The sequence below is a fragment of the Dendronephthya gigantea genome, unplaced genomic scaffold, assembly GCF_004324835.1.
Source record: "Dendronephthya gigantea isolate DGI-Jeju-01 unplaced genomic scaffold, DenGig_1.0 000016F, whole genome shotgun sequence".
Lineage (NCBI taxonomy): Eukaryota > Metazoa > Cnidaria > Anthozoa > Malacalcyonacea > Nephtheidae > Dendronephthya > Dendronephthya gigantea.
The window spans coordinates 2613704-2634208 of NW_021163026.1; the positions used below are offsets into that span (position 1 = coordinate 2613704).

The following is a 20505-nucleotide window of genomic DNA, read 5'->3' on the forward strand; positions in this document are numbered from 1 at the left end:
GAACTGGTTGATTGAGCTGATCACGTGCCCTCTAATTTATTTTTAATTTCAATTAATAACACTTGGGTTACAAAGTGCTTTTGTAGTTGGGGAACTATAAAAAGCAAACACTTTTAAACCTCTCTTCAATATCCAGGTGCTTTTTCTAATATTGATCATTTTAAATCCAGAACATGACCAACCTCAAGTCAGGTGGTGTCTTTGCACACATCCCTGTTCCACAACCCTAAACTTGAGATTGGAATTGCAACTTGCAATTTAAAAGGCATGAAAAAATAATCAAGAGAGATGATTATATCATGTGAATTTTATTTCTCTCAAAAATATCTGTACATAGAAAAATTATGTCAACTCTGATAAGTTGGCACAAGTCGCACAATTTCTGCTCTACAAATGGGACAGTTGTTCACCTGACGTAAACATTCTCTACATGCACATATATGTCCGCAATCTAAAATTACAACATTCCGAGGTCTTGTCAGACAAATCACACAAGACTGTCCCTCTCCAGCTTCAGACGTCTCTCCACCACTTAGCACTAGATGAATGACCCTATCCATGTCGTCTCTACGTGGTGCTGCCTGTGGTGCTGCCTGCCACCTTCTCCTTCTTTTTCTCCACCACCGATAAAACCAGATTAAGAGCAACACCCCACCTGCAAATGCGAAGCTCATTGTAACATATTTCCATATACGAAGAGATTTTGTCTTCTCCCGTATGATTCCATCCAGCGGTAGTTTGCTTAGAATGTATTCTTCATTCTCTGGAGGTCTCATTTTTAAAATACCATTTCGAAGTGTAATTTTCCCTACAGCAGTGAGCGAGGTTCCTTCAAGCAAACCGTCCTCAATTGTTTGGATTCCTTTAGTCTTCTCACCGCTGACCCATTGGACAAGACTTGTTGAGATTGAACGTGGGTCAACAGGTTCATATTTGCTATAGATTCTGTTTAACTCTAAACCGGATGCAGAAAGTGGTTCATCTATAGTCACACTGTGTCTTGAAGCGTTCAACGAAAAGGGAACATGATTCACAACTGAGCTGATGGTACGTGTTGTGTCATGCCTAAAAATTGAATGACCATTGCATTACTGAACCTAGCAGAACAATGAACATAGACAATTACCCTTATCAATGATAAAATGATGCCAGCCAAGTGTGTTAGGTAATGCAAGTTACTCTCCCTTCCTGTGGTGTTACTTGGTGTTACACACAAAATATACCAATGAAGAAGTTTAATTTAGGTTTACTTACCATAGTTTTGATGATTTTACCCACTCTACTTTATGTTCATATAAAGTTAATTTCTGAATTAGAACCTTGGCTGACGGCACATTGCTGGTTGGTAATGTTGACTCAAGAGCTTTTGCATTACCACGGATTGCAACATAATCCAGCGTATGGTTAGGAGCTTTTTCAATTTTCTTTAACAGAGCTTTACCAACATCTAGTGATTCTGTGTTCTAATTATGAAGAAGATATATTTCATTGGAACAATTAAAACAGTTTAGAACTGATAGAGCTATCCAGTGTACTGTGTAAATAAAGTTAGTTTAGTTTAGGTTTCCTCCTGTAGTAATACTGGATCAACAAGCCCCTAACTGGACCTCTCCAGTTAAAAAGTGATAATGCTATTATTAAATCTAACATAAAATAGAAGAAAATAGTTAATTAAATGAATAAAATATTTCGATCTGATGACTTCATTGATGTGCATCAATACCTTGAGGTGACTTGCGGCATCTTGTATATTTCTGTAGGCAGAATAACAAAGTCCAGCTATTGCTAGACTTCCAACACCGCCAAAAAACATAAATCCATCCATTTACTGTAACTGTTGAGATTTTCCTATAATTTTGTTATAACATTTAGAAAAAAAACAAAAATGATTAGAATTTGATACAGTTTGACGGGGAAATTCGGAGAAAGACGAGCCCACAGGTTTTTACAGAAAGAAAGCGATTCGGCATCTTTCAAAGCGAAACTTCATGTGAGGAAATTGAGAGTTGATCCTTATAAGTTATACCGCGCATGGGCAGGGCAGAAAAAGCAAAAACTGCTGAGAATATGTTATCATTGGATATTTTTATTTAAATTTATTAAGATATTACAAATTACTTTTGTATCATTTTCTTTTCTGGATCAAATATATATCTCTTAAAATCTAAGATTATTTTCACGGATGTCATCTTTTCACCCTCATCCACACCTCTACCTTTGCCCTTCTTGCGTTGCCCCGCATTCATCATACTAAAACTCTCTGGTGAGAGACCCCCAGGGATACGGACTTTAAACTTCCCGCTTTGCCCAAAGCTTCCCTCAATCACCCCAGCCTCACCAGTGGAGAGCCTCACTTTGAGGTTGGAAAATAATGCCATGTTCGTCTCCTTTTTAAACAATCCTTTTCCAACCAAAGAATATTCATCAACCACCCTTTCGACTTCGCCAACACGACTTTTTGTCTTGAAAATCTGTAATCTTGGCAACATGGTTTCAGTGTAATTCTTGTCTGTAAACATTTCCAGGAATTTTCCATGAAAGGCAAGACGGCAAGTGTTCAAATGGATGTCTGCATCTAGACGGGAACCAATCACAAGGCTTGAATTTGGACATGTGACTGGCCTCTCAAGCTCTAAAACTGCAAACTGGTGTTCCAAGTTAACTGCCATTTCAGGATTGTCAGCTGTCTCCTTGTCTTTCTTCTTGGATACTTCACATAATTCCTCTTGAAATACATACTCTTGGGAAAAGTCAAAATCCTCTCCAACAGGTGGTGTGTCTACCAAAACAGGTAGCCCAAAGAATTGAGCTTTACCCATGACTGTTTCATGCCCTATGGTAATATGAAACTTAGCCTTTGAGGCGACTTGACTTTTGAAGTATTGGATCTTCTTGACATGGATAATTCCAGCAAAGATTGTTGGTACACTTGATGGTTGGCAAACAAGACCTCGCTCAAGCAGTTTAGGATCAAACTGAGTCACGCATATACCAGCTCGATCACCTTGGCTTACTTTTGAAACTGGTTGTCTGAACATCTGCATTGACTTGACCTTTTTGACCACTTTCATTGACGGGATTTCGACGTTATCATTCAGAGATACCATGCCTTGTAAAACTGTCCCAGTCATAACTGTTCCCTGACCTCGAACAGAAAAACAGTGGTCTACTGCGAACAGGAATGAGCCGCTGTTGTTTCGCTGAGGGACGTACGCTTGAGCTGTCAGTAATTCTGACATCTCTTTTATACCCAAGGATTCTGGCTGGCCTTCTGCTGCGGCATCTGGTTTTGCTGCAACTGCAATTATTGGAGAACCAGCAAATTTTGTTGCTTCTAACGTCTTTGAGAGCCTTTTAGTCATCTGAAATATGCGTATAAAAATACATAAACTGAGTGAAATTTTGCAAGCTGGAAGTGTAAGAAAATAATCAACAGACATACTTTTTCAATTTGATGTTCACGTTTTTCCTCAGGAATGAGATCGATCTTATTCAGAACAACAATCATCTTGTCACATGTTATTTGACCAATTACAAGACATTCTGCAGTCTGTGTTTGTATCCCTTTGTTGATATCAACTACCAGTATCATGAGATCAATAATCTGAGCTCCACCTGAACCAAATTCGCAGCATTTCAATAAAGTTTTCATGGCTTATAATGATTTAATAGGATTATAAAGCATTGTTGATTTGCTTGCGAGTAACCGGGTATATTTCATACCTATAATAGTCTTGATTAAAGAAGCATGACCAGGACAATCGACAAGGGTAAACTGCAGCACATCATAAGGTTCTGATTCCAAGTGGACAGGAAGTGGCACCACAAACGAACTGAAGCCTAGATCAAGGGTAATCCCTCGTTCTTTGCTCTGAGGATTTTTATCAAACGAAGCTGTGGATGCTGTCGTACTTAAAGCTTTCGATAGTGATGTTTTCCCGCTGTCAATATGACCTAATACACCGACATTAAAATTTAAAATTCGTTGCTGTTTGTCCGCTGTGGAAGCCATATTTGCAAAACTGACGAGAGCGGACACTTCATGTAATACTAATTTTTGTGGTTTTTGCAAAAAGTAAATTCTTCTTTCTTCTTTAGAAGAACCTGAATACGTCTCTTTTGTGGAGCTTAACAACAAAAAGTAGTTGATGAAACCCACCAGCTACAAGCAAAACGTCAAACACAATTACGAATATACGTCATTTATTAACAAATAGCGTGCTTTGCTGTCATATTTAATAATTATTACAAATAATTTTAAAAACTTTCCGTTATACGGTTTGGAACATTCAATGATAATAACATAAATTCATTCAAAGTTTATATAACTTAGTACTTCTACAATGATGCACAGACAAGGAACGTCTGGTTATTTTGATAACAATAATATATGGTAAATATTTCAGTGAAACATCGAAGGATAGTATTTGAATTTAACAATTTTAACGGTGCGTTTTCGTTATGGCAAGTTTACACGAAAATATCGGTTCATATTCTTAAATGAAATTGTTGAAACCTAAACTGAATTTTGCGTTTGTCTTGAGTTGGAATATCTTATTGTATGGGTGTTATACATTGAAAGAGCTTTCTCCAACTGGAAGACTTAAATTAACTGAAAGACCTGTGAGGTATCCCAGCTAAAATCTTCACAAAGGCTTCTCACGAGGCTGCCACAGTAATGTCCTGGTTATTTTTCACATGAAGTTTACCAAAACACGGCTTGCATACTCGGACAGGATCGTAAAGTTGTTCGGAAGGCACCGGAGACATGTCGTTACAGCATGAATTACAGAACACTTTGCCACAGTTTCTATAGGTAAAGAAGAAATTGATTGGAAAGATCCAACCAATTATTGTTTATTCATCCAGTGTTACTACAGGAGGAAACCCAAACTAAACTAACTTTATTTATACTGGATAGCTCTATCAGTTCTAAACTGTTCTTCCTAGAGGTCCAGTAAGGATCATCTCTAATTGATCCAGTGTTACTACAGGAGGAAACCTACACTAAACTAACTTTATTTATACTGGATAGCTCTATCAGTTCTAAACTGTTCTTCCTAGAGGTCAAGTAAGGATCATCTCTTATTGATTCAGTGTTACTACAGGAGGAAACCTAAACTAAACTAACTATATTTATACTGGATAGCTCTATCAGTTCTAAACTGTTCTTCCTAGAGATCCAGTAAGGATCATCTCTTATTGATCCAGTGTAACTACAGGAGGAAGCCTAAAGTGAACTCGCTTTCAATAAGACCTTGCCACTCCTCCCAACACCTCCTCGCTAGCTTGGGTTTACACCATACCTGCAATGATGTTTTCGATTGGTGATGGTAAATGTTTCGTCACAACCTCTGCAACTAACGGCGAGGTGGTCTGGCACCCATAATACATGTGTGACATCAGCATCATCAACTCGTTCCCAACTTCCACAAGTGTCCGAAGCGGTATTACTGGACAGAGAATTTGAACGAGCATATGTCGGCTCAATGATGGAGTGCTAACAAAGAAACAAAAGAATAGTTTTATCAGTTCTAAACTGTTCTTCCTAGAGGTCCAGTAAGGATCATATCTTATTGATCCAGTGTTACTACAGAAGGAAACCTAAACTAACTTTATACTGGATACCTTCGCGGGTTCTAAACTGTGCTTCCTAGAAGTCTAGTAGAGATCTAATATTTGTTGACATACCATATCTTGCTTGTTGTTAACTTTTTGACGAAGTCCACAAACGCAACCACTCGCCTCCAGCTGTGTTTCCAATCCTTCGATCCTCTCACGATAACATCGCTCTAACTTGACAAGCCGCGCTTGCACGGGATCCACAACTAATGATAATCCATCCTCGTCAATGTATTTGCACAGTTTATTATAAGACCGTTCCTTTGGCGAAAGCGGCGTGCCTCTGCAGCCATTAAAACTCCCCCCATCTTCTGAAAAGTGTTTCCTAATATTGCTAGAACTTGCCCCGTCTTGTGATAACAGAGGTCCGTCAATGAAAGGCTTCAGGCGATGATTTGATTTACAATTAATAGCCTTTGATACAGTCTTTTTAGCGTTGTGTGAAGTTTCTAAACCGTTCAGCAGACAATCGTTTCCATTTTCGGAACCGTTTACCATATGTTCGTCGTTAATAGAAGTGGATTCATCTACTAAGGTATTTGAACTACTGGTTAGACTGTCACCAAGATCATTCTTCTCTGACAAGCCTTTCTGATCAGATTCAGAACTATTTAATTTGTCCTTCGTTCCATCCTGATGAAGTGCAATATTCTCACTCTTAAATACTGCTATATTTTGATCAACAGAACTATTGTCACAACCTTCTTCTGTACAAGGTTCCAGCGCTCCATCGTGATCATTATTTCCACAACTAGTATTAGTTTCAATGGACTTTTCTGCCACGCCATTAGCTAATGATCCTTTAGCTGGACTTGCAGTCGAGATACCTTGAGATGAACCCGGGCTCACCATGGACTCAGATTTACAGACCAGAGATTTCGTGAGATAAAGTTCGGTATCATCTCGGGCTGCCGAACCTGCCACGAGACTTCCGTCCGCGCTCGAAACTTTTACATCTCCGTCGGAGTTCCGTCGAGCAACGTTCGGGCGAATCTCGGGCTCGGTTCTTACATCGTCGTAATGAAACTCTTGGTCGTTATTTAGAGCAACGTCACTTGAGTTTAACGCGGTTGGGTTATCAAAAAATATGACAGGATTTGAGCAATACAGAGAAGACCACAACATAATATTACGAACTTGATATTCTGGATACAAAACCTGAAATAAATGAAAATAAAACTTTTTCCCCTTAAAATCATTTCGGCTTCAAAAATGTCAATGTTCGCCCAGACAAGCTGAAACAGCCAAAAGTAAACTTGAGGAAAGTTTAAAGACCTCGATCTCTCGATTTTAAAGTTTTATTTTATTAACATGCATGGTTATGTTTGTCTCCTGTTATGTGGAGCAACCCAAAACAGCGAATATCTCACCTTTTTCTCCTGCGGAGAATATAGAAAATTTCTACAGTTCCTTGACTGAGATTCCAACATGGACCAAGCCGAACAGGTGCTGTACCGGATGTTTGCTGCGAGACGCTCTTGTTCCGTGTTACAAAGGAAGGTACCATAGAGACAGGAGTATGTATAGTGAGCCAGTTTCACCTGGAATAAAGGAAACAGTCTCTAAGGGAATGTTCGTACTTTGCCAACTAGCGTGCCTGCTTTCTAATCCAACTAGCGTGCCTGTTTGCCAACTAGCGTGCCTCTTTGCCAACTAGCGTGCCTGTTTGCCAACTAGCGTGCCTGTTTGCCAACTAGCGTGCCTGCTTTCCAATCCAACTAGCGTGCCTGTTTGCCAACTAGCGTGCCTCTTTGCCAACTAGCGTGCCTCTTTGCCAACTAGCGTGCCTCTTTGCCAACTAGCGTGCCTGTTTGCCAACTAGCGTGCCTGTTTGCCAACTAGCGTGCCTGTTTGCCAACTAGCGTGCCTCTTTGCCAACTAGCGTGCCTGTTTGCCAACTAGCGTGCCTGCTTTCCAATCCAACTAGCGTGCCTGTTTGTCAACTAGCGTGCCTGTTTGTCAACTAGCGTGCCTGCTTTCCAATCCAACTAGCGTGCCTGTTTGTCAACTAGCGTGCCTGTTTGCCAACTAGCGTGCCTGTTTGCCAACTAGCGTGCCTGTTTGCCAACTTGCGTGCCTGTTTGTCAACTAGCGTGCCTGTTTGCCAACTTGCGTGCCTGTTTGCCAACTTGCGTGCCTGTTTGCCAACTAGCGTGCCTGTTTGCCAACTAGCGTGCCTGTTTGTCAACTAGCGTGCCTGTTTGCCAACTAGCGTGCCTGCTTTCCAACTAGCGTGCCTGTTTCCCAACTAGCGTGCGCGTTTGTCAACTAACGAGATCAACCGCCTGCGATATCAATAAGTTATTCTCATACCAAGAACGTTTCGTTGAACTCAAAAGAACACGGGAACTGTCTCAATAACTGATGAACACAATCCAGGAACTGCAGAAACACAGGACATCGCTCATTCACGTCATCGTCATGGAAACCATGACCGCAGCGGTCTGCAAACTTGTGACCGAACGCCAGCCATTCACGTTCAAGTAACACGCGAAACCCCTGGGGAAAAGTTCAAAGACAAAGGGAGAGTTTTTTAGCGCAGTTAGTTATCATTACTACTCATCCTATGAGAAGAAGAGCACCCAGAAAAAAAGTCAATTAGGCGGTAACCGTTTGAGGGTTCGTTCAACTGCAAGGGAGAACGTCTGACTCTCTGGACGTCAATGAAATAGATGAAGAAGTGAAACTAACCTTTATTGTTCTATAATATGGATCTAAAAGCAACTCAGCCAGCGCGACAACCTGGGGTGTTCTATCCCAGCCATCGCTGCAATGAACAACAACGTGTTGTTTTTCCTGTTCAATTGCCTTCACGACCAACAACGCTGTTTTGATCAACGCTGAGATATGAGAAAGCCATTTCGTTGCTTCCAATGCTGCTAACCAACTGAGCAGGAAAAAAACATCTTATAAGAACAATCCGAAGGCAAAAAATCCTTGAAATGCGGCAAAGAAACGCGCTTACCCAGTCTGTTCCTCTTGCTTACAACAAATATCCCGCAATGATTGAAAACTCTTGCGAATTGTGTGAATATTTGCTAGTCCCATGAACTGGATTTTACAATTCGGATAATACTCTGAAAAAGAAACATCATGTGTAAAAATAGACGCCTTTGCGCATGCCTAACTAGGCTATTGAAGTTTCTCAAAATACGTGACCAATGCTACAAATCTCGGTGCCAAAACGAAGGACATACCTGTACACTCGCTTCCGCCACCTTTAACACGATTACCAAAGGCCGCTGCGTACGATCGACAGTCGACAACCAGGACTTTCTTGTCAACTCCATTACACGATGATTTCTTGTTTAAATTGTCTAGGTAGAACAGAAAGCGAGTTATATCTTTCTGGAACAACTGGATTTAGTTTCACTATTTTGATATTGTTCTGCAAACACTTCCAGTAAAGGAGATCTCATGTACCGTAACTGGATAACCGAATATTGCTGGAATTTGATGGTACTAGACACATGTATCAACCTATCGTGCTAATCAACCTGACCTACCTGAATAACCGTTCGTATGCGAAGTGTCTGAATCATCATCGTTAGAGGAACAAGATGTGTCTGAGAGACTGTCATTCTTGCCATTCTGGACTGGCTTCGAAGCAGCTGAGTCAGGAACGCTTCCCAAAGTTTTAAGATAATATTCATCTTCAGCACAACGCCAATATAACATTCCAACTTCGGGTTGGCTACACCGCACTATGACTGAACCATTTTCACTGTGCCTGGGTTTAAAAAAACGCCACAACTAAGTTACAAAATACATGTTTGAAGATCCATTTGCAAGCTAGAGCTGATACATTCAAGGACAGCTACAAGTACTATTCTTTCAAGTGCGGAGGATAATACGAGAAGAGCACTGACAGTTTATAAGGCACTATCCTACCTCCAAACAGCCGAAGGGAATCTGTTACTTGACCTAAACTTTGCAATTTTTTCCAATTTTTCATCTGTGATATTACCAGGCACAATGTGCAACTTGGGATAAGAAGAACAGAGCCTGAAAATACAGATGGACCTCCCTCTGTCATACAACTGCATGGTCTAGTCAGGAAAAGCTTCTTTGATCAAAGCAGAACAGAGTAGAATCAAGATTAGATCAACTTACTTAAACTTTGAGTTGATCTCAGTGATCTTCCAAGCCGGATCCTTTTCGAAGCCCATTCTCTTGTACTCATGCAGAAAGTCACGGTTCAACGTGTCTGGTAATGAATGAAAACCAATTTAAGCTGCTTTCTCTTTACCTGCAGTTTCCTCTTAATCTTCAGTTATGAGATAGAAAAATACTGTATAATACAGCTTCAATTACCTCGAGATAGAAGGCACGTCAAGTCCCCATCATTACAAGGGCTATCAGGAGGCGTATCCTCACACCAAGCGTAATGGGTGAAAGCAAACAGTTTTTTCAGGCAATTTGTATCAGTTCCACACTTTTTCCTCAGCCTATTATACCACTTGTCACCCTCTTCAGCATTATCAAACATTAACCTGAAAGGAATTATTTTATTGTCATCAGTGCTAACCTATAAGATGTTGATGTCAATCACAGGTAGTAAAGAAATTTCATCTGGATAACTTAGAACTAATAGGATCTTGCACACACTGAAAAGATTGTCCATTTTTACAACAAATGAATATTTCTGGGCATTCTTTTCCTTTCCATTCCAAACTCTCAATCAACATCAATGGGACCTGCAAACAAATTGCACACAATTTATCACTTGAGTATATATTACCATAAACATGCAATAGCAGAGAACACTCCAAGAGATGGCAAACCTCTGTCTTAAGATGCATAATTTATGAACAACCTAATTTGGCATTCAATGAGTGTTTCTTAACTGGGAAAAGCAAAACAATTTTTTGTTTATATTTATTTTGTCCTGTATAAATTACATTTAATTTGATTACATTTAAATGTCCAGATGACATGTTCTCCTAATTAAAAAGGGTGTTGACTAATCAAATGTGAAAATAAAGGCAATTAAACTTTCAACTTTAAAATCGCAAACATCCATTTTTAATTTATGTAATTCGGTGAGTTAATGGTTAATGCCAGCTTAGAAATGATATTTCTCAACAAAGCAACATGCATCCTTATTTGTTTGCAGAACATTATTACATTAACTCCAGACTTTGTTTATGTTTGCAAATTAAAAATTCCACCTGTAAACATGACTGGTGTAAACAATCTTAAACATAAACATGACCAAGCCTTTCTGAGCTAGGTCTCCCTCAAGAGCACTAGTTAATTTGTTTAGAGTTAATTTTCGAAATAATGTTTGTATCAGAATCCAAAGCAGTCAGTCCACTTACATTTACAAATGAGTGTTGAAACGCGGCAAAAAAACGGAAATTTGAAATGGCAAAGACTGAGTCGGAGCATTTTCCAAGGAATTCAACATATTCACCATCCAACTCAGGAAATGGGACTGAAAGACTTGGATCGTCTATGAAGCAAAAACAAATTATCATTTTCGAAACAACTGCCTTGAATTGTAAATACAAATTAAGATACTAAGAAGTTTATGTGTAACTATAAAGAACAATCAGCACATTGGGTGAATAGGAAGTAAAATGTGACTTGCTATTTTGAGGGCTGGACTGAATTTAGGGTTACCAAGTGGTTATTCAAGGATTTGCTATAAATTGCTTGTGTTATTTATCCTATGCTAGGGTGAATACATATCCTCAGAAGCAGGGTAATCTACTAAAACAGACACACTTTATGTTACTTCTCAATCTTCATATTAAAATAACCCAAACCTGGGTCATAAAATTGCTCTCATTTTTATTGTGTCTCTTTAAAATTCAAGACAAAAAATGGACAATATATACTGGTGAATGCAAATATTTTATGGCTATTGTACACTAGAACAATTGTAAATCTTAACAAGTATTCGTGGCATTTTGCCAAACGCGGATTTAAAAGGAAACAACTGGGTCGTATAGGGTAAACAAACAGAACTTTTTGGGCAAATTGCCATTTCTACAAGTTTAATCACAATCAGAAGTGGCAAACAGCAATCATTAAGCATGATTTTGATAAGCAATAAACTGTTTGCTATTCTTAGCTATTTTCAGATTCTTGTACAAACATGAACAACGTGACGCCGGAAGAGAAACGAAATTTGAAACTCGACAGAATTTGAGGTTAAATAGTTTGAAAACACGTAAATTCTTTTAGTACGATATCCCTACGAAGAATGCAGTTTCCCCAACAGGTCTAAAGATGCAATCTCTTACAAAAGGCTATTTTGAACCAAAATATAAGTAAATCGATACCACAGAATAAATACAATTTCGCATAAATATGCAATAATTATTTTCGGTTTCGTTTTTGTATGGATCATGTAACTTTTAATGCAGTGAGAAGCCTACGTGTAATCAAGTGATTGCACAGATTTGAACTGAAAAACAAAGCTACGATAGTGAAGGACACATTTAAGGTTACCAACCAAAAACAAGTTCCTTCTTTGGATACGATTCTTTCAAGTGGATATACACCAGACTGCTTGGACCTGATACACCGTTTTCTTTCATATTTCACAAACAATGTTTGATCTGCAAACAACGATGAAACCCTTTGTAAACTTTAGCCAAAATAATAAACCCCACACAATCGTGAGTTTAAAAACAATCTGTAATTTGGAATCCAGTTGAAAAGACCCAATTGAAACAGCGACGAAGCAAAATTTATACCTGAAGACTGTCAAACAGTAGAGTACACTTTACTTTGCTCAAAACTTTGCACTTATATCGCAAACTGGTGTACCTTAGCTCGGCAAACAAGATGTAGAATCGTAGCTTAGATCAGAAACAATGCACTAGAAATCCACGCCGATGATAGCTCAAGCATAGACAGTGAAAATCATAAAATTTGACACTCCTTCAACGCAAAAAGCTTCAAGCTAAGCTGGTCCACCATTGCAGGTACGGGAGGGGGCGTGGATCAATGAACTATGATGATGTCATTATTCGCCTCAGCCTGCCTATTTTTCACGCAGCTGCTTTGACACTCTGGGAGTATCCAACAAATCCATCATATAATCTCAAGCTTTAAATCCAAGTTTTACCCTAATCCATCCCAATCGTAACTTAATCTATAGATAATCATGGTCTAATGTGATCATATTCAATATCAGTTCATATAATTCTCAGATTCTGTTGAAAAATCATACCAAATGTCTAGGATTTTAACAGAACTTCTCCTGTGTACAAAAGCTCCATATATTCAAGGCATTTTACAAAATACTAGAACGTGTTTAAGGTTGTCTACTGTTAAATTCTGTAAGCAAATTCAAGAGGTGGTTCTGTGTGAATCTGAATTAGAAGAAAAATTTGTAAAAGGATTTGGGAAAGGTGGACAGAAGGTGAATAAAACTAGCAATTGTGTTGAACTAAAGCATATACCGACTGGAATAACTGTCAAGGTTTGTACCTAAAAATACATGGACTTCTAACATTCATTCATTATCAAGCTTTGCTATTCTGTACTGGTTTTGAATGAAGTTTCGATACTTAATTACATAACTGTGAGTCTCTTTTTATTTTAGTGTCATCAAACAAGATATTTAGAGAGAAATAGAACACTTGCTCGAGATTTACTCTGTGAAAAACTAGATTACTTTTACAATGGAAAAGAGAGTAAAATTGCAAAGAACTGGGAAAAAATACGGAAACGGAAAGCAGATTATGTCAGGAAACGAAACATCAAAAACAAGCTTTTGGAACTTGATAAAGGCTCAGAAGATAATAATTAATATTTGTTTATTCTGTAAATAACATTATAATTTTATGTACAAAGTTGGTTTCCAGTATTGTAAATATAATAAACTGCCATCAATTGTGTCTGAACTACCAGGGTAATGCTTAAAACAGCATTATTCTTATGATCATTTCCATATAGTTCAAACACAGATCAATGAAGCACATTTATCTTATACTGATAATAAAAGATGGACCAATGAAATGCTTTAGTTTGTTATGTTCTTTGACCTATTTTTAAGGCAGGTTTCAGCCATCACAGCTTCATCCCTGCTTCATCCATTAGGCTGTGAATGCTTCCTGACTTATTTCCTTGCATTTCGTTCCGTCTCCAGAAGACAATCTCGAACTAATGCTCTTGCATGAAGTATCCCCTTTCTTAATCGTTCGCCGGCATTCTTGCTCCCAGCGTAACTTGGTTTGACATCTTTTCCCAATTCCTCAATCACCCGAAGCAGTTCATTATAACGCGATGAGGGGATTGGTTGATGAGCAATCTTAGGTTTTGATTTAGCTTGATCTGGTCTAACAACAGGAACCTGAACATTTTGACCTAAAAAACATTTAAATAGTGTTCTACGTCTGGTGATCAACAGCTTCATTCCAATTCGCAGACTTCACAGACATGTAGTCTAGCTTGGTTGCTCTTAGTAAAAGTGATAAACTTTTTAAGGGGTCACCACGTCTCACCAAGATTGGCCCATAAAGTAAGTGTGCATTTTGCCATTTTCATCTTTGAAATCATACAAAAACAATGGCATATGAATCTGATAGAAGCTCTGTCATATTAAACAGCATACCTTGTCCGTTTTTCTCCATCTTCCAGTGAGAATGAACAATATTTATAAAACAAAAAATAATTTTAAATCTTTCTTTCTTTCTCTTCAAAAGAACTCTTTACAAAAAAAATTAGTTTCCAATCTCCTAGAGCTCCCTCTCTCATTTGTTTCCACTTTAATCAAGCGCATTTTCCTGCTAAGGAATCGAATAAATAATAGTTTTAACGAATATTTGAAGGTATTTTGAGCATTTCTAGACAGTTTTAAATTGATTAGAACTATAATCTTATCATTTTCTCGCCTAATGGACTATAGTTTTACAATATGTTTTGAAAACAGTCCAAAAATAGACGTAAAATTGATAAAACTAATGATAAGAGCCGCGCCTGGGTTATCTGTACAGTAGGAAAAAAATTCGGCGCCAAACAACTTTGTAAACATTTGTTGTCCAGTGAATTGATAATTCTTTGTTTATGTTATGAAATATTGCTGATTTTCCTCGTAGAAACCATCACTTTACTATATCAATCAACGATATCTGCCGGCTTTTATTCACCGGTCAAGCTAAAACCTTGAAAATATATTGTAGAGGTAAAAAGATCAATTTCTGTCCCAATTTGGAATCGGGTCATGGAAGGCGGTAAATACAACGGCGTCCTTTCTGGGAAGAGTTTTGACATTTCAGGCCGAAAACGCGGTGCGTTCTTACTTAAAACGTTATAATAGAAGAGTGAATTACTATAGAATAAGGAGAGTTGCTTATATTGTCATTTCTGAGCTGTTTCAGCTATTGAGGGTGAACTGAGAGCGATGTTTGTGGTACATATCTCAAATTCCGCAAAAATATTTGGAGATTAAATGCAAACAAATGCCCATAATGTAAATGAGATGCTGACAAGTTGTTTTTTTTTGTGTGCAATGTTAATTCAAAGCATTGGAGTTTACGATTTTTTGTTGAGACATTGTGATCTGGAGGTGATCAGGGTTGGGCCAGGTCAAAAGATTATGAGATTATCTGTGATAATCCCATCCACCTGAATAGGTTCCTCTGTAGGTCTTAAAATGTTAAGATAATAGATCCAACCATTATGCATTTCTATAATTATGTTGGTTTAAAACCATCTCCCACATCCAGATCAACCACACTCTGGAGTGACCTCATCTTATCAACCAACATCATATTACCAAAGCACTCCAAAAGTAAAGGTAAGGAAGACAACTTTCACTCACTCAGAATTTTCTCTCAATCCATAAAATCCTATCCCACCCATGACAAACCATGATCTACTTCATCTTTATTTATACAACTCATTCCAACCACCAGAGTTCACTGTCAAGTCCAGTGTCACTGATGAATGGTTCAATGACGCGATCACCATCATCTGCAAGCCGATCACCATCCAGTGTTGGCAGGAGATCAGCCAGTCCTTTGCAAACAAGCTCAGTAACTCCGACTCAATTGCATCATGGGACATCAACTTCCCCAAGACAGGTTTGAAAGAGATCATCTTTGCACCAAATTTTGTTTTGCACCAGAAAATGATTTCCCTTTTCTTCTCTTTTTAGCTGTTAGACTTGGATACAGACACTGTTCAAAAACAGCGTAGAGAACTTCAGCTTCTTATTGTAGAGTTGAAAGACAGAGACAAGTACACTAGTCACCTCACCGACCATTGAATTGTCATAATTTGGTTAGCACCTTGAACTTATTCCTTTAACTTATTTAGAGAGCTCAATGATATGGTACAAATGCATCAAAAGCATCTCCAGTCCTGGGATGAAGACAGACAGCGGGTAATGATCTTTAAACTTCAAAGTGTCAAAATCTTTCATTTCAACTGACATAAGTATTTTCTGGATCTTAGATTCTTGCATTGGAAAGAAGATGTGCGAGACTGGAAGGTAATTCATCCTAGGAACTCATCAAGTAGATTTCATCAAGTATCGCTCATTAATTCTTCTTCATTTTATTTTTCTAGGAGAGTTAAAGTCCAGAAATGAGCAATGCAAAGCATTGACTGCGAGGTAACCAACCAGATCTTGTCATCTCTAAGAAAGATTATACATCAATGGTTAACAGAACATTTGCATTTTCACATGTTAGGTTGAAATCGTCAGAAACTGATGAGACAAACAAGCGAAAAGAGTTAGAGGCGACTGTGGTAAGATCTGTCCTGTCCACTTGTGGTGAACCTTTTAAAGTTCAATAAAATAATCCAAGTTTGAATATATTTGTCTAGGAGCGACTGAAGGAAGTCACAGAGGAAGCTGAATTTGCTACTGAAAAACTTCAAGATTTAGAGGTGTCCTGGAACTAAACTAACTTTATTTATACTGAATAGTTCTATCAGTTCTAAACTGTTCTTCCTAGAGGTGCAGTAAGGATCATCTCTTATTGATCCAGTGTTACTACAGGAGGAAACCTAAACTAAACTAATCAGTAGTGTGATATTCTTCAGGATAAAAACACAAACCTGAGCGATTCCTTGCGAGAACTTTCAAATAATCTTGGACAACTGCAAGCTAGAGAACAGGAGCTTCTGACTAAAATTAAATTAAAGGTATCGTAAATGTTGTACATTTGGGCGGTTGAAAGAAAGCTGGATAGCGCTATTCACCGGATGGTGATTTTTTCATAGCGCTATATTCATTCGTACAGCCCACCCTTGATTTTAAACCCAGTACCGACCTTAGTAATTCGACATCATCTCACAGGAAAACGACATCACTGAAGCCAACATTCGTATAGGAGAATTTCAACAGAAAACGAGAAGACTTGAGAACGCCGTTCAGGTTCGTTGCATGGGAACAGTTGGAAATCAGCGAGGAGAGTTATGATTGAAGTTTCTGAGCTTTTTCTTGCAGGAATGCCAGACACATGAGAAAATCATGAAAGCAGAAAGAGATCAGTTCAGGGATCAACTGAACGCAACAAAACATGAAGTTGAAAACTTGCGAGGTTCTTCGTCTATTTTGTAATAATCAGCCGCCTTGGAGTTAATAAAGAAATGTAGATTATTGAACAGGTTTTCTTCTACAAATGACATTCCCTTGAATTTATTTAGGTGAAATGAGTAAGCAGTTTAGTGATGCTGATGACTTGCAGTCAGAGTTGGCTCAGGTAACCTGGAAACTGATTCTTCAATCTTCATAGCAAAAACCAAACAGCTCGAGTCAGTCTAAAACGCGCATGTTTCGTTGGACTAACAACCTTCTTATACGTTTCAGTCCAAACAAGAAGTTCTTGTGTTACAAAAAGAAGTATTTATCTCAGGTAGAAAGAGTACTTTAGTTCTTAATTGTAGGTAAATGACAAATGCGTCATTCTATAGTAAGTTAACGCTAATTCTTTCTCTTTTCTTGTTTAGGTGAACGTGAAAAACGGAAGGATCAATTGCTGGAACTGCAGAAATCCAAACAAGAACGAAGTGACTCTGAACTTAAACATTTAAGACAAGTACGAACCCCAAACGTTTCCAAGTGGCACTGAAACTCACGGATTACATCAACCACTCACTCACTTCTGCTTTTTTAAATCTATTTCGTATCAGATATGTGAACGACAGCAACGAGATATCTCATACATGCAAATGCACCTTCAAACTTCACAAGAGTCGTTTCTTAAGAGTGAAACTAAAGATCAAGAAAGGTTGTTAAGATCTTGAAGAACTTATGTAGAATTTCATTGTATAGTCGATGTTAAACTCGAAGCTCCATCGGTCTAGAGATGGTGTTGTAGCAATTCCAACTAAAGTCGTTTCTTTGCATTTTTTGCCAAGATTGTTCGACAATGCAACGATTAATAACCACCCGGAATGGTTGAACACTTCCACTGGAAATATTTCACACGATAGCACGCATGGCTTTCCATCAAGACAAACATCTCCACTCAAAGACGCAGCGCGAGATTTCACCAACCTTTCATTAAAAGATCTTGAGTATGACCTCGATGGTGCATTGTCGTATTTCCCTGAAACAAAATCGCATTCATCCACAGCGAATTCTGATGGCCACTCCAATGAACAAGTCCATCGTAAAATAGGTTAGTTCGTGCACAACACTGGTGGAATGTCATAAAAAGCAAAGATTGTAAGCCTTCCCAAAAACTGAAGCGCTATTTCAAGCTAGTGTTCTTTATTCTTTACATCAGGATCTCCCGAACTGACTTCAGAGAGCGAGCAATACTTTCCCTTACCGTCATTTCCCGGCGTGCAAATCTTTCCAATGACAAGTTTCGCTGATCCGAACCTTATGACAAACACTCAAAATGGAGATGTCACTGGTCAACCACGAGACGTAAGTGACAAAATCGTCGACGAGTTGTAATGTAACCATCTTATCTTCTTACTACAGTGAATTGAATGACAGTGATAAGTTGTTAGATCAAGTTGTACAAAGGTCTTAATGATAACCCACATCCAACTTCCATTTTTAAGGAGGAAAGTTCACCAACAAGCAAATTACATCGATTACTGGCGGAGTCTCGTCAAATGGTACAAAATCTTGAACAAAGCACCATTACGACACCACCTACGGTAGATTAACATAACTTTATTCATTTATTATTGACAGTGCATGCTGATTTTTGAGAAAGAGAAATGCTTGGTCGCATTGCAGATGAAACAACTGACAAATCTTTTCTTCGTTTTCCACAGGGTTCTGCCGCAGAGAGTTCTGGGAAACTGTCACCAACAACAACTAGTCCAAACACAGAATGATATTAACTGCCAATCAACTTTAGATTAACTTTAAAGTTGATCGTTTCGTTTTTCGTTGAGTTTTTAGTTATTTATGTACAGAAATCAGTTTAATATATACAGTGATTAACTTATAGTTTAGAACAATCAAGATGTGATATCAAGTTGATTGAAAATAAATAGCGCTAAGAAATCAACTAGTTTTTCATCTTGGAAAAACTTGATCAGGAAATCTTTCCAATTTTATCACGGATATTTTTTAGAGGAGTTACCCCGTAGTTGTAGTGCTAATTTAGAAGGTCTATTCTCCGGGATAGCATAAGGCCCCGAGGCTAATTCCTCGTACATCGAACTATTATCCTCTCTCCCTGTCAACACTACATTTCTCAACTCAGGCATCTCGTGGAAAGGCAGATAATGTTGTCCATACGGAATACCTTCCGCGTCACGGTGAGATGCGCTTTCAAAAACAGTCACGTGCTCTTCCCAATGCTTGTCACATGCACAGCACAGGAACGCCGAATTAAAGCCAGCGCAAGGGCAGGTTTTTATCTGACACCTCCTTGAATTAATCGGGCTGTGCTCCTCGTGGGTATGCTTGCATTTGCACTTAGCCCTCCAGGTACTTGGATCAAAACCCGGTCGTCTTGGTAGCCACCATTCTCCCACCTCTTCTGGCCGCGCGGGAACAAACGCGAACGCTTTACACGCACACGAACCCACGCGGCACGGGACTTTCACGCTGTTGCCATGGTAACGGCTATGCTCCGATAAAAGATGGCCACAAAAACATTTCGAAGCTTTTCCAACTCGTATGCAGTCGTGTTTAAACTCAGGACAGCGCCAACCGATATAAACTCCTGTTTCGATTGCTTCCAGCGCCGCCTCCCTTTCTGGGTCGAATAATTTCTTCAACCTTGGAGCGAAATCCTCGCGATTCATCGCTCTTGCAACCGGCAAAAGTTCAGCTTTCGAAGCAGGCACAATAGGCCTAGCAGTGTAGCCCTTTGGCGCAAGTATCGCGGCCTTTCGTGGCACTAATGCATTGCTAGAACTTGTAGTTTTTTGCTTGTTATTTGCAGTTTGATTAACACCAGTTACAGGTTGTTTTCGTGCTGTTGTTGAAGCAGAATTTCTGTTTGCTGTCATTGGTTTTTTCTTTCCAACTTTCGTTTCAGAACTAGTATCGTAACGTGAAAATCGCGTTGTTGGCTTCCCCTCGTTCCACTCGGGTTCAAAGTACTGACCCTGCTGCTTGATTGCTTTAAATCTAGCCCACTAGAGCCTAAATTTTCCTCTGAAAATCGTCTAGCCATATTTAAATGCCAATGTCATATTAAAGAACCACATACGTCGGTGGCTACAAATATCTGTTGTTTTAGCCGCAATAATTTAGGAGAATTTGCATGACAATCGATTGTTACACAACTGTACCTTTGATTGTTCTTGAAACATTGACATTGTCATTTGTCCTTGATGAATCTGGTTGCTCGATCAAATTTACCCAATAACCTGGAAAGAAAGCATAGTGCAATCCTAGTAACGTGAGTTAAAAGCACAATAAAGTACATGTAATAATCACATTACGTCTGCGCGCAGATTATTGCTCCACAAGAAAAAGGATGTGGAAAAAGT

The 20505-nt window shown here is 38.7% G+C and overlaps 7 protein-coding genes across 8 annotated transcripts; 2 read left to right on the plus strand and 5 right to left on the minus strand.

Annotated features, from left to right (window-relative positions):
• Positions 1-292: 292 nt before the first annotated feature.
• LOC114520581 (mitochondrial ubiquitin ligase activator of NFKB 1-like) lies at positions 293-1913 on the minus strand. Its single transcript, XM_028540882.1, has 3 exons — positions 1724-1913; positions 1255-1463; positions 293-1065 (listed from the first exon to the last, which is right to left on the minus strand). Exons 1-3 carry the CDS (start codon positions 1823-1825, stop codon positions 348-350), a joined length of 1029 nt encoding a protein of 342 aa, XP_028396683.1. The 5' UTR covers positions 1826-1913; the 3' UTR covers positions 293-347.
• A 171-nt stretch (positions 1914-2084) lies between these two features.
• LOC114520507 (selenocysteine-specific elongation factor-like) lies at positions 2085-4017 on the minus strand. The gene is made up of 3 exons (XM_028540796.1): positions 3724-4017; positions 3443-3615; positions 2085-3362 (listed from the first exon to the last, which is right to left on the minus strand). The coding sequence occupies exons 1-3, from the start codon at positions 4010-4012 to the stop codon at positions 2115-2117; spliced, it is 1710 nt and encodes a 569-aa protein (XP_028396597.1). The 5' UTR covers positions 4013-4017; the 3' UTR covers positions 2085-2114.
• A 204-nt stretch (positions 4018-4221) lies between these two features.
• On the minus strand, positions 4222-12572 carry LOC114520559 (myotubularin-related protein 3-like). 2 transcript variants are annotated; one of them, XM_028540856.1, is made up of 16 exons: positions 12403-12572; positions 12086-12191; positions 10944-11077; positions 10231-10319; positions 9937-10115; positions 9736-9829; positions 9514-9627; positions 9129-9352; positions 8820-8939; positions 8588-8699; positions 8314-8509; positions 7936-8121; positions 6993-7163; positions 5692-6780; positions 5307-5500; positions 4222-4810 (listed from the first exon to the last, which is right to left on the minus strand). In XM_028540856.1, the coding sequence occupies exons 2-16, from the start codon at positions 12168-12170 to the stop codon at positions 4660-4662; spliced, it is 3138 nt and encodes a 1045-aa protein (XP_028396657.1). In that variant the 5' UTR covers positions 12171-12191; positions 12403-12572; the 3' UTR covers positions 4222-4659. The 2 variants fall into 2 exon arrangements, with proteins under 2 accessions (XP_028396657.1, XP_028396656.1); XM_028540855.1 differs by having other exon boundaries at positions 12330-12572.
• Positions 12573-12766: 194 nt separating this feature from the next.
• On the plus strand, positions 12767-13434 carry LOC114520574 (probable peptide chain release factor C12orf65, mitochondrial). Its single transcript, XM_028540876.1, has 2 exons — positions 12767-13060; positions 13184-13434. The coding sequence occupies exons 1-2, from the start codon at positions 12812-12814 to the stop codon at positions 13388-13390; spliced, it is 456 nt and encodes a 151-aa protein (XP_028396677.1). The 5' UTR covers positions 12767-12811; the 3' UTR covers positions 13391-13434.
• An 8-nt stretch (positions 13435-13442) lies between these two features.
• On the minus strand, positions 13443-14278 carry LOC114520575 (cyclin-dependent kinase 2-associated protein 1-like). Its single transcript, XM_028540877.1, has 2 exons — positions 14195-14278; positions 13443-13947 (listed from the first exon to the last, which is right to left on the minus strand). Exons 1-2 carry the CDS (start codon positions 14211-14213, stop codon positions 13700-13702), a joined length of 267 nt encoding a protein of 88 aa, XP_028396678.1. The 5' UTR covers positions 14214-14278; the 3' UTR covers positions 13443-13699.
• Positions 14279-14563: 285 nt separating this feature from the next.
• LOC114520634 (coiled-coil domain-containing protein 62-like) lies at positions 14564-18915 on the plus strand. Its single transcript, XM_028540949.1, has 20 exons — positions 14564-14870; positions 15309-15379; positions 15498-15665; positions 15740-15822; positions 15901-15967; positions 16039-16075; positions 16153-16198; positions 16278-16335; positions 16414-16476; positions 16633-16734; positions 16889-16966; positions 17039-17132; positions 17239-17294; positions 17402-17447; positions 17542-17630; positions 17725-17822; positions 17953-18215; positions 18324-18469; positions 18610-18708; positions 18829-18915. The coding sequence occupies exons 1-20, from the start codon at positions 14804-14806 to the stop codon at positions 18889-18891; spliced, it is 1794 nt and encodes a 597-aa protein (XP_028396750.1). The 5' UTR covers positions 14564-14803; the 3' UTR covers positions 18892-18915.
• Positions 18916-19046: 131 nt separating this feature from the next.
• LOC114520635 (protein FAM221B-like) lies at positions 19047-20079 on the minus strand. The gene has a single exon (XM_028540950.1). It carries the CDS (start codon positions 20017-20019, stop codon positions 19117-19119), a length of 903 nt encoding a protein of 300 aa, XP_028396751.1. The 5' UTR covers positions 20020-20079; the 3' UTR covers positions 19047-19116.
• Positions 20080-20505: the final 426 nt, after the last annotated feature.

Coding starts and splice junctions, on each gene's coding strand:
- LOC114520581 (XM_028540882.1), bottom strand. CDS start 1,825: ATGGATGGATTTATGTTTTTTGGCGGTGTTGGAAGTCTAGCAATAGCT. Junction 1,464..1,723: donor ATGCCGCAAGTCACCTCAAG/GTATTGATGCAC, acceptor CTTCATAATTAG/AACACAGAATCACTAGATGT. Junction 1,066..1,254: donor GTAAAATCATCAAAACTATG/GTAAGTAAACCT, acceptor TTCAATTTTTAG/GCATGACACAACACGTACCA.
- LOC114520507 (XM_028540796.1), bottom strand. CDS start 4,012: ATGGCTTCCACAGCGGACAAACAGCAACGAATTTTAAATTTTAATGTC. Junction 3,616..3,723: donor TTTAATCAAGACTATTATAG/GTATGAAATATA, acceptor AATTTGGTTCAG/GTGGAGCTCAGATTATTGAT. Junction 3,363..3,442: donor GTGAACATCAAATTGAAAAA/GTATGTCTGTTG, acceptor CGCATATTTCAG/ATGACTAAAAGGCTCTCAAA.
- LOC114520559 (XM_028540856.1), bottom strand. CDS start 12,170: ATGAAAGAAAACGGTGTATCAGGTCCAAGCAGTCTGGTGTATATCCAC. Junction 9,830..9,936: donor GACGTGCCTTCTATCTCGAG/GTAATTGAAGCT, acceptor ATTCATTACCAG/ACACGTTGAACCGTGACTTT. Junction 5,501..5,691: donor TTAACAACAAGCAAGATATG/GTATGTCAACAA, acceptor TTTCTTTGTTAG/CACTCCATCATTGAGCCGAC.
- LOC114520574 (XM_028540876.1), top strand. CDS start 12,812: ATGTCTAGGATTTTAACAGAACTTCTCCTGTGTACAAAAGCTCCATAT. Junction 13,061..13,183: donor CGACTGGAATAACTGTCAAG/GTTTGTACCTAA, acceptor TTTTTATTTTAG/TGTCATCAAACAAGATATTT.
- LOC114520634 (XM_028540949.1), top strand. CDS start 14,804: ATGGAAGGCGGTAAATACAACGGCGTCCTTTCTGGGAAGAGTTTTGAC. Junction 14,871..15,308: donor CATTTCAGGCCGAAAACGCG/GTGCGTTCTTAC, acceptor TCCCACATCCAG/ATCAACCACACTCTGGAGTG. Junction 15,823..15,900: donor GAGTTGAAAGACAGAGACAA/GTACACTAGTCA, acceptor TAACTTATTTAG/AGAGCTCAATGATATGGTAC.
- LOC114520635 (XM_028540950.1), bottom strand. CDS start 20,019: ATGACAGCAAACAGAAATTCTGCTTCAACAACAGCACGAAAACAACCT.